At 40.1% G+C, this 11,636-nt stretch overlaps 1 protein-coding gene across 3 annotated transcripts; it reads right to left on the reverse strand.

The window, feature by feature from the left end:
* Positions 1 to 567: 567 nt before the first annotated feature.
* Positions 568 to 11,636, reverse strand: LOC122294995. 3 transcript variants are annotated; one of them, XM_043103998.1, is made up of 4 exons: positions 11,480 to 11,636; positions 11,241 to 11,369; positions 1,848 to 1,898; positions 568 to 866 (listed from the first exon to the last, which is right to left on the reverse strand). In XM_043103998.1, the coding sequence occupies exons 1-4, from the start codon at positions 11,597 to 11,599 to the stop codon at positions 858 to 860; spliced, it is 309 nt and encodes a 102-aa protein (XP_042959932.1). In that variant the 5' UTR covers positions 11,600 to 11,636; the 3' UTR covers positions 568 to 857. The 3 variants fall into 3 exon arrangements, with proteins under 3 accessions (XP_042959932.1, XP_042959934.1, XP_042959933.1); XM_043104000.1 differs by lacking the exon at positions 1,848 to 1,898; XM_043103999.1 differs by lacking the exons at positions 568 to 866; positions 1,848 to 1,898 and adding an exon at positions 1,908 to 5,228.

Below are 11,636 nucleotides of genomic sequence, written 5' to 3' on the forward strand. Positions count from 1 at the left end.
TTTTGTTTGTTACTCAAAATACTTTTCCAGCTTGTGCCATGACCCACAATCAAGATTTTTATAAAAACTTTATTGATATTTTAACAATTTCAATTTATTTTTTCTTCCTTTTATATAACGATATTTACGAAGGGCCACAAGATCATGTTAGTAAACAAATAGCTAAATATGCTGTTTTGATTATAGGATTTGAACGAAAATAAGAAAAACAAATATCGATTGATAAAACATAGCGAGGAACAGGTTGAAGAATTAGCGGATGCATAAAAGAGGCTAAAACCTCTAGTCTAACAGAGAATGAAACTGACATAATTTATAAAACTTCAAGTCTAATAGTATTTTCAATGCAAGCTTGCATTTCTACTATTGTGAGTCCTTATAATTCTTTCTCGTGCCTTCTTTACATAATTAAGAGAGTAGTATATTTCACTTTTGATAACTAAGTGTGAAAAGAAACCAAACTTGCACATTACGTTATTATAAAACTTAAGACTAACAAGACAAATATATGGTATAAGTTGACCTTGCTAATCTGACAACTTTTAAAAGGGGCATTCAAGTCTGTCATTAGAGTTAAGAAATAATGATTGAGAAATGAGATAGATAAACAAACAACCCCTTAATGTCAAGAACATAAATGAAAACATCGCAGCCATCCATAGGTAAAATTAAAACAATTCTGAAAACAAAATTCTAAAGTAAATAAGGGAAAGTTGGAACATCACAAAAACCAAATAAAAATAAAGCAATATTTTTTTTATAAGTAAAAACAAAGTAATATTCTTCCATTAGGACAACCTCCTTAAACTCCGATCCACAAGCATGTCACCTCTGAATACCTTCTGAACATCAGGCAACTAAATTACCTGAAAATGACACTCCAATATCCACCAATTGGTCACTCATGTAAAATCAATGAAAAAATCTCATCAAGTGACGATGATAACACTACGAGTTTTTAAACGATTCAATCAATAATATTCACGATCAGTTTTCAAGTGATGCATATGCTAGCATCTAGACAACCACAACTCCCATCCGCTATGGTTTTTCCCCTCCCAAAATTAGCCATTAAATTCAACCTACTCAAAATGCAGTCAACCATTTAATCCTAATCGTAGAATGTAATCCAGTGCAGCCAATATTACCCTGCCTTGCCGCTCACTCAACTTCACAAAATTTTACCAAGTTCAGATTTGCATATCACCACCTTTGAAACCTAAGGACTTATACAATGACAAGGACAAGGCTTGCCTTACAAATTATTTACTCGTTGCATTGCACGCTCTTGAAATGTTCACCATCCTTTAGGATCCAACCATCAGAATTGTACCACATCACTTATTTACCATTCATATTTGTCAGTTTTTCCTATTCAAGGGTGTAATAGATCAATTTTGAAAGTTTAAAGAGGAAAGTATAAAAAGCACAGATAGTTTTAATGTGGATTTGGATCCTCTACAGTTCCTGAACGAACTAAACTCTTGAGCCAAGAGTGAGGGAGAGATAAACATGCAAAGTGGGTCATACAACATTTATTCAGTATTTAATGTTGCCTCTTAAATTTACTCGAATAGCCACACAGTAGTAACTAAATGCTATGGGACCCACTTTGTGTCTCAACCTATCTCTCACTCTAGGCCCTATAGTTCGAGCAGGACCTCTAAGAGAGATCTATGATAGTTTGGGAATAAAAACTGTATTAAGAAAAAGGAAAGAAAAGAAAAAAAAAAAATATCCTTCAAAAATATAGAAATTAAGGTAAAAACCTTGAGACCAAATATACGTGAGAGGGAAGAAAATAAATATATCGATCTCATATTCATTCAAGATGCAAAAACGCTAACCATAGAAGAGATGGCCTTCCCAAATCCATTCTTTCCCACGGTTTCCTGAACCTACTTGACAAACATAAAACAAAATAATGAAAAATAAGCAGCAGAAATTGAATCCTAACAGCAATCACTCGCATGTTTTTGTATCAGTTCAAACTCAGATCTTATAATTCCGAAGCAAAAAATTAAATAAATAAATAAAGAAAAAAATCATCACAAGTAGTGATTTGTTATTTCAGTAAATTTGTTTTAAAGGAAAATAAGATAATCAAAGCCACAAACCGGTAAGCAAGACCTAAAAGCCAAGAGTTAGTTGTGGATTCATTCTCTCTCTCTCTCTTTTTTTTTTTTAATTAACATCGAGTATTTGGGAACAGCATTCCGAGTCCCAAGTAATCCTGGAGGGCACAGGCCATTGGCAAGGAGTTTCCAGCAAGTGCACCTTAAGTAATTCAGGGGGAAAATCCACCCAATCCGATAGCCCCAAGAGATTGTTAGCACCTTGTGGAATTTGAACCTTAGACCTTGGTGGGAGCATACCACCAAGACCAAGGTCTTTACACCACTTGAGCCAACCGCTAGGAACTAGCTACGGACACATTCATAGACCCCATATGCACACGAGGTCAATGCCCTACAAATTCTCCCGTTTAGATTACGTAATGTTTCTTCTTTGACATCAAGCCGAAGGTTCTTCTCACCTTGACTACCCCAAGGGACAAAAATGCTCTGAGAAAGCGATAATTGGTTGATGGAGGACAAAATTATCAAAGTACAAGATGCCCATTGGTTGTGAACTTGGGGGAGGCCAAATCAACAAAGGTGCCTCAGGTAATTGAGTGAAGTAACTAAAACAATAACATCTTAAGCATATGCAAAGCTGTAAATAATTAATTAAATCAATCCCCTTCAAAAATAATATTCATTTACCTCGCTCATCCTCAGCAGGTTTTAGCCTGAAAGACAGCACTGAAATTTCAGGCATAGCATCTCGCACAACAATTTGGTAGGTCTTAATCTTGCCTCCGTCAGCAAAGTCCTTGGCCTCGAAGGTTATATAATACCTCATTATATCAAAAAGGTGAGCCATTGCTTTTGAAACCTTAACAAGCTCCAGCTTCAGAGAAAACTAAAAGCCATCAAGAAAAATTGAGGAGACAGCTGAGAGTCCTCTCCTAGTAGGGTGAGGTTTTTTTCTCTCCTTCTCTTGGGGAAGAGTGAGGTCTCTTGGACTATCTAGACTGGTCTGAAGAGTGAACAATGGAAGAAGAATTAGCTAGACAGTGGGAAGGTTTATGCCTTACTGAGAAGGAACAAGAGGAGGTGGTCTTACTACCCAAGTCAGTCACCAAAGCTGCACAACAAGGCAAGTACTGCTTGTTAGCCATGATCATAGCAGAAAGACAGGTGAATCGAGAAGCCTTCAAGACCACAATGGCCAAAATATGGAGATGTGAGAGCTGGTTTCAGTTTTCAGAAGTTGGAATGAACAAGTTCCTGATTGAGTTTCACCAAGAGAAGGATCTCAAACATGTGCTAAGGGGCAGACCTTGGTCCTTTGATAGGTGGTTGATATGCCTTCAAGCCTTTGAAGGAAACAAATCCATCAATGAGGTCTCCTTCAATAAGGAAGAGTTCTGGATACAGGTTTACAACTTACCTTTAGCAAGTATGACTTTTGAAGTGGGAGTTCAGATTGGTAGGAAGATAGGTAGATTCATAACAGCAGAAGTTGATGATAGAGGCATTGGATGGGGGAAGTTTATGAGAATAAGGGTGGAGATGAGTATTACAGAAGCTCTTATCAGAGGGATATTTTTAACTATAGAAGGGAAAAAGGCCTGGATCCCTATAAAATATGAGAGATTACCCACTTTCTGTTTCAGGTGTGGGATTGTAAAGCACTCCAAACAGGGCTGCTCCATCAGTTCTATGGATAGTAAACAGTTGCAATATGGGGCGTGGTTGAGGGCTCCTACAATGAAGGATAGGGAATACACCAACAAGAAGTATGGGGAAGAAGGAAAGCAGCATAGCACAGACGAGCAACCATGGAGGCAGGGCGAGGAGGTCAGGGATGAAGGGCAAAACAGTAAGTCTGAAACAAAAGGAGAGTCTCAGGGAAGTGGTCAGAAAGATGTTGACAGCACATTCTCTGTTGATCCTTCTGACACCAAACACCATACCAGCCTTTCTGCAGAATCAGCACAGGACCCTTTTAAGGAAAGGTTGACCATCCCATTTTGGAATGGTCCTAAACCACCTTTTCATGCAACAGAAGCGTGCCTCATGCAAGGCATAGAGGAACCACATGGTCCACTAGTCAGTGACTGTATGGGCAAAGACCAGAAGACAAAACTGGACCCCATGAGCAGCCATGACCTAAGAGCCCAAGCTACATCCTTGGCCTTTTTTGTCTCGGATCAGGTCCAAGTTCTGGAGAAAATAAGAACAAGATCAACTTGGAAGAGGAAAGCTAGGGAGAATAAACCAGCTAGCCCAATAGCAGAACCAAAGAACACTAAAGCAAGTCTCCTAAGTTGGATTAAGAGAGAAGTCACTCAGGACAATGCAGGAGAAGAAGCCAATATCATCAAGAAGAGGAAAACAGTGGTGGTGCCTGATGCAAGTCCCAATAGAGATGAAGTGGTGGAGGCTGTTTCACAGCCCCACCCTACACAATGAGCTGCCTAAGTTGGAACTGTCGAGGGCTTGGGAACCCTCGAATAGTGAATAAGTTGCATCTTATGGTGCAAAGTAAGTCCCCAAAATTTGTTTTCTTGATGGAAACAAAGAGCAACAGAACAAAGGTGGAAGCTGTCAAAAGGAGACTGCGATTTGACAACAGCTTTGTAGTCAATTCGAGAGGAACTAGTGGTGGGTTAGCCTTCCTTTGGAAAGAAGACATGGAAGCAGAAGTGGTGTCATACACACAGAACCACATTTCACTTATAGTGAAGGGCATGAAGGGGGGAATCCCTTGGCATTTGACTGGGTTCTATGGCAACCCAATGACAGCAAAAAGGCAGGAAAGTTGGCTCTTGCTTCAAGCTCTTAAACCTGCAAGTTCAATAGGATGGATGTGTGTAGGTGATTTTAATGAAATAATGTGCTATGGTGAGAAGTGGGGAGGAGCACTGAGACCATACAAACAAATGGAGGCATTCAGAACTGCGGTTTATAGTTGTGGCCTGAGTGATATGGGTTACCTTGGAAGCAAATTCACATGGTCGAATGGAAGGCAAGGGAGGGCCTTCACCAAAGAAAGGCTTGATAGGGCCTTTAGCAACTCTGTCTGGGCACACCTTTACAATGATTCCAAGGTATTTATTCTCCCAGCTCTGAATTCAGATCATAATCCATTATGGGTTACAATGGAGCAGCTGCAAGCGCCTAGAAACAGACAACAAAAACCATTCAGATATGAGGCATGCTGGTTAATGAAGGAAGAAAGCTCTAAACTGATTGAGGAAGCTTGGAGGGCACCAAGACAAACTGTGAACAAAATGCAAGGTACCATTGACAGACTAAAAACCTATAGATCAAAGCTGACTCAATGGAGTAAGCAAACTTTTTCCACTGCAAAGAGAGAAGTCTGTGCCCAAATGGACTACATCTCTACATTACAAGAAAGGAACACAGGCCAGCTAACAGAGGAGATAAAACAAGCACAACAAGAAGTAAACAAACTTCTTGAGGCCGAAAATATTAAGTGGAAACAAAGAGCCAAGCAGAGGTGGCTGGCTGAGGGGGATAGAAATACCAAATATTTCCACCAATGTGCTTCAGACAGGAGAAAATCCAATGTAGTCAGAAAATTGTTGGACAGCAATGGACAAGCAGTAAGTTCGAAAGAAGGAATTTGCGCTCTATTCCAAGAATACTTCACAGAGATTTTCACTTCCTCTAACCCCAGTAACCCAGAAGCATGCATAGCATCAATGGAAGCTCGGGTAACAGCAACACAAAACTCCATGCTGACAAAGGCCTACAATGTGCAAGAGGTGGAAGAAGCTCTTTTCAGCATGAATGGTCTAAGCTCCCTAGGACCAGATGGATTCCCTGCTATCTTCTACCAAAAGCACTGGCCAGTGGTGGGACCACAGGTGTGTGATACTATCCTAAATGTCCTTAATTCAGGTGGCAACCTAAGGGACATCAATAGCACATTCATTGCCCTCATTCCCAAGAAGAAAGTTCCCAACACAGTCACAGAATTCAGGCCCATATCTCTCTGTAATGTACTCTATAAACTCATTTCTAAATGCATAGCCAACAGAGTAAAGAAGGTCTTACCTAGTGTCATTTCTCCTTCTCAATCTGCTTTTATCCCTAATAGACTAATAACTGATAATGTTATTATTGCTTTTGAGGCTTTGCATACTATGAAATGTAAATTGTTAGGAAAAGAAGGGTACATGGCATTAAAACTAGACATGAGCAAAGCTTATGACAGAGTTGAGTGGGGCTTCCTTAGAGCTGTGCTTCACAAGATGGGGTTCTGCAGTCAATGGGTGGAATTAATGATGAGATGTATAGAATCTGTCTCATATGCTCTTTTAGTGAATGGTGAGCCTCAACAAGAGTTCCTACCTTCTCGAGGCATAAGACAAGGTGACCCACTGTCACCTTATCTTTTCATCATGTGTGCAGAGGCACTAAGCAACCTGATTCACAAGGCTGGGGAAGATAGACTGATTAATGGGGTACCAATAGGGAAGAGTCATTTAAGAATCTCCCACCTCTTTTTTGCAGATGACAGCCTGCTATTTTGTAAGGCAAATGTAATGGAATGGAATAGAATGATAAATCTTTTAAGAACTTATGAGATGGCATCTGGCCAAAGATTAAATCTGGAAAAAACTTCCATTATTTTCAGCAAAAACACAGCAAGGCAGACCCAAGACTACATTCTGTCAATTGCTGGGATAAGATCTGGTTTGGCCTATGAAAGGTATCTAGGATTACCATCCGTGGTGGGAAGAAACAAGTCAAAATCCTTCCAAGACATTCTAGACAAAATCAGATTGAGGCTTAGTAACCACAAAACTAAAACACTATCTCAGGCAGGGAAGGAAATATACCTCAAAGCAGTCATCCAAGCCTTACCCACCTACACTATGAGTGTTTTTAAACTACCTTCCTCCTTCCTTCAATCCATCAACAGTGTTATCCAGCAATTCTGGTGGGGTCAGCAGGAGAAGGAACACAAGATTCATTGGGTATCCTGGAGAAAAATAGGACAAGCAAAGGCAATAGGGGGACTCGGTTTTAGGGATCTTGTGTGTTTTAACAAAGCCATGCTCTCCAAACAATGTTGGAGACTAATCCAAGATCCTAATTCCTTGGCTGCCAAGGTCCTACAAGCCAAATACTACCCTAATTTCAATTTTCAGGAAGCAAAATTAGGGTCCAAGCCTTCTTTTGTTTGGAGAAGCCTCCTTGCAGCAAGACAAGTTATAGAAGATGGTGCTTTTTGGAGGCTCGGAACAGGATCTGAGATTCATATATGGGAAGACAAATGGCTTGGATATCCTAATCCTAGCAAAGTCACCAGCCCAATGAAAAATCTGGATGTAAAGGCAAAGGTTGCAGAATTGATCAACCCTGAAACCAAGCTGTGGAAAACTGAACTAGTCCAAGACACCTTTGCCGAGGGGGAAGCAAAATTGATACTGCAAACCCCTATTAGCTCAGTGGAAACCAGAGATAGGATCATATGGAATGGTACGAAGGAGGGGTCTTTTTCAGTAAAAAGTGCTTATCACATGGAAAAGGCTAAGCAGGTGGCAAGCCTAGACCAAGCCTCAACGAGTAACAAGCATCAAGAAGTGTGGAGTAAAATCTGGCAGCTGAGAATAACCCCTGGGGATAAAATGTTTCTGTGGAGAGCATGCCATGAGGCCCTCCCCACTCAAACTAATCTTTTCAAGAGGAATGTAGTCAATGATCCTATATGTCCCATCTGTTGTAGGGAAAATGAAGATGTTCTCCATGCATTGTGGAGCTGTGCAGCAGCAATGGATGTGTGGAGTTTATGTTCTAAAAGAATCCAAAAAAGATCAACTAAGCAACCTCCCATGCTACTGTTTTTTGACTATCTAACCAAGGTGCTGAATGAAGAAGAAGTTCAGGAATTTGTGGTAGTGGCAAGGAAAATCTGGTGGAGACGAAACTCATTCATTTTCAACCAAGAATTTACAAAGCCTCACACTATTGTCAAGGAAACCAGAACCTTGTTAGATATGTTGGCAGAGAAGGATATTGATCTTAACAGCAAAAAACCACCAAGCTGCCCCTTAACAGAAGTATGGCAGGCACCTTCACCAAACTGGTTTAAGATCAACTGGGACGGAGCAGTGGACAAGGAAAGAGGAGTAATTGGAATAGGAGTGGTAATAAGAGATAGTGACAATCAGGTTATTGCCACTATGCGACTAAAGAAACAGATTTATCCAGATCCTCTCCTAGCAGAAGCATATGGTGCCTTACAAGCAGCCAAATTTGGCCTAGACCTTGGGTTGCAACAGGTCATCCTTGAGGGAGATTCTTTGCAGGTCACAAAAGCTTTACAAGAAGGAAAAGAAGCATGGTGTAGTGCTAGCATGTACATGCATGAAACAAGGTCATGCCTTTTAAATTTTGCAAAGTGGGAAGTTTCTCATGTTAGGAGAAATGGTAACATTGTAGCTCACTTACTAGCAAAAGATGCTCTTAATTGTCAAGAGTTAATTGTAACAATGGAGGAAGCTCCTCCATGTATTTTATCATTTTTATAATGAAATGACAGAAGAGTATACCCTTTCAAAAAAAAATTAACAAGCTCCAGCTTTGCCTTTTTCTCCTACATACGAATTAATGAGCTCATAATTATAAGTAATTTGTATTATGGCACACAGTCAATAACTACGCATATATTTACCCAGATTGAGGAGAGAGACATTTTCATCAACTAATTTAAGAACCAAGGCCGGAGATGTACAAACTAGATTCGTTCTCTCTCTTCTCTCATGACTCTCCATCTTCTTATTCCAGGCACTTCTCACCGGGAATAATCCTTAATCTTTCCAGTTTCTTTTTTTTTTTTTTTTTCATCTTTTCTTTTTTATTAATTTTTTTCTCTTTCTGGGCTTGGTGCTAAATCTTAACAAGTTGAAGACGGTGTGTAGACTTTGGGTCAAAGCAAAGCTGCTTGTTTTTCTTAGGAAATGTGGTACTCTTTTTTGCATTTCTGATAATAGCAGGAACACGAACAAAGTCTCTTTATCTTACAAAGGGATCGTTAACCGGATGCTATGGTAGTGGAGTGGTTGAGGCCTACCGGCAAGATGGGATCATATCAAACTAAAAGGGGTGAAAGAGTTTTCTTGGTTCAACGCTGCCACAACTCGTATGGAAGTCTTGGGAAATTGGTTTGAGTACGGTACCAGGACCGGCAAGGGCATTATTGTGATACTAGAAGGTTGGAAAGGGAGTGGATGGGCTGGTTTTGTGAGAAAAAAATAAGAGAGATGGCATGTTTTCAACCCTTTGTTTCTGTTCATATCTATAGTGACGGTGCTACACGGGACTACAAAGGGAAAGAGGTTGTCAGGGGCACTTCAAGAAAAGGGGCTCCTTCTTCTCATGAAGTTTCGTACTTGTCAGCATTGTTGATGCCAATGGCAGGGTCGGTTGGCCCACATCAGAATGCCATCAATGGTGCTTATCAGAAGGATGGCTTTGTGTGTAAATAGTAAGGATAGGCCGAAAGGTGTGTCCCGCAGAATTGTAAAGATGGCAGTGATGACGGTAGGCCATCCGAGGTGCTGCAGAAGTTTGGAGAAGTGGAGGGGTCGTTTGGGGATATTCGGGAGATTGTTGGCTTGGAAGGAGGGTTTTGAAGCATTGTTGAAGGAGGTAGTTTGGGGTTTGGACTTGTTAATGGGCTTGGGTTACGAGTCTTTTGGGTCATAAGGAGCCTAATAAGTCGATGGGGGCATCTATTGGGCTTAAGGTTTTTAACAATAAGAACATATATGGGCTGGATAGAAACAATAACAATAGGCCTGTGCAGTGGCGGGCTAAGAATCAACACGGGGCCACCAAGACCCAAAAGCGAACCGTATGTGGTAAGTTGGAACAAGGTTTGCTTACCGGTTTCTTGTGAAAGATTGGGGATTCGAAATTGGACTCTTTTCAACAAAGCTCTACTTGGAAAATGGTTGGGCGGTATCACATTGAGAGGGATGCATTATTGAGAAATATTCATGATGTTAAATATGGGAGGATGTTAGGGAGTTGGTGTTCTAATGAAGTTAGAGGAATGTATGGGGTGGGGTATTGGAAGTCTACTAAGATGGGTTTGGGAGAATTTTTCAATAGTTTTAAATACAAAGTGGGGGTGATGGAACAAGGATTAGTTTTTGGCATGGTATTTGATGTGGGGATATAACTCTTAAGAATGTTTGTCCTTCCCTATTTAGTATTGTAAGAGATCAAGAAGTTGATTCTTTTTCTTTTTAAACAAAAATCTCAAATGGAATGTAAAATTTTATTAGAGATGTGCACGATCGGGAAGTGAAAGTTGTTTCTGATTTTTTTGGAACATTATATGATATGAAGATTGTTCAGGGAATGGAGGATAGTTTGTTGTGGCTTCCCACTAGAAATTCTAGATTTTTGGTTAGCTCCTTTTATAAGGCATTAACTTGTCATTGTGTTAATAAATTCCCTTGGAACTGCATTTGTAGATCCAAGGCGCCTAGTAAGGTTGTATTTTTCTGCAAAGTTGCTTTTCCTTAGAAAGATTTTGACCGTGGATAATTTGAGAAAGCATCGATTATTTGTTGTGAATTGGTGCTTCATGTCTAAGAAAGACGGTGAATCTGTCGACCATCTATTTCTTCATTTTAAGGTGGCTAAGACTTAGTGGAATGAGATCTTTGGTAGGACAGGTATTGCTTGGGTTATGCCTAAGCAAGTTATGGATCTTTTAGCATGTTAGCAAGGTTTTAAGGGGAGCCATTGCATTGTTGTCATATGGAAGATGATCCCTTCATGTTTGATGTAGTGCTTATGGTTGGAAAAGGTTATGCCTATTTACTTGTCAATAAAATTCATCAAAAAAATTTAGAGGTAAACCCCTGCCGATCAAAAAATAAAGTTCGGGGTAGATCTCTATCTCCGCCTTTCTCTCCTTATAATCATGTATCAACATCTTTTTTGCTAATGAAAGTGCCCCACATTTGATATCACATAAGGAGCCTTGATTGTAAAAAATTCTTAGAGACTTCCACTCCAAGTGATTCTAGGGTTACCATCCATGTAAACTTCATATAATCATCTCCGTAGCACAACACTTTTAACAAAACTAAAATCAAGAAAATACGCGGAAATATCGATGCAGTATTTAAAAAAACCAACCGAGAAGCGACGATTGTATTCGTCGATTGCAAGCTGCGCATATTCTTTGTATCTATCGAAGCGGTTGAGGTTGTGTGGTTGAATCAAATTGAACATGGGGCTGTCACGGATTTTGGGAATATCAAAGCCCTAAAATAACAAATCATAGGATTTCAAGAGAGGAGATGAAGGAACGAAGCCAAAGTTAAAGAAAGGCGTGATCGAGAAAGTTAGAAGAAGAGAATGAATTCGGCACAGACCTCGCTCTTGGCAACCTTGCACTTGTAAAGGGCGTGGTCTTCGTCGGGCAAACGTTCATCGTCATCGAGATCGCTATCCTCTCCTTGCACCCGTTTCGTATTTGACTCTGCCGAATCCATTGGATTTCTGAAGTAGCCTGCCTGTGGCACAGCTAAT

Source organism: Carya illinoinensis, chromosome 14 (genome assembly GCF_018687715.1).
Source record: "Carya illinoinensis cultivar Pawnee chromosome 14, C.illinoinensisPawnee_v1, whole genome shotgun sequence".
Lineage (NCBI taxonomy): Eukaryota > Viridiplantae > Streptophyta > Magnoliopsida > Fagales > Juglandaceae > Carya > Carya illinoinensis.

Bases quoted from the DNA above. Each gene is read 5' to 3' on its own strand.
- LOC122294995 (XM_043103998.1), bottom strand. From the start codon at position 11,599: ATGGATTCGGCAGAGTCAAATACGAAACGGGTGCAAGGAGAGGATAGC. The intron at 11,370-11,479 runs GTCTGTGCCGAA...TTGTTATTTTAG, and splicing joins GCAAGGTTGCCAAGAGCGAG to GGCTTTGATATTCCCAAAAT. The intron at 1,899-11,240 runs GTTGGTTTTTTT...TTTGTCAAGTAG, and splicing joins AATACAATCGTCGCTTCTCG to GTTCAGGAAACCGTGGGAAA.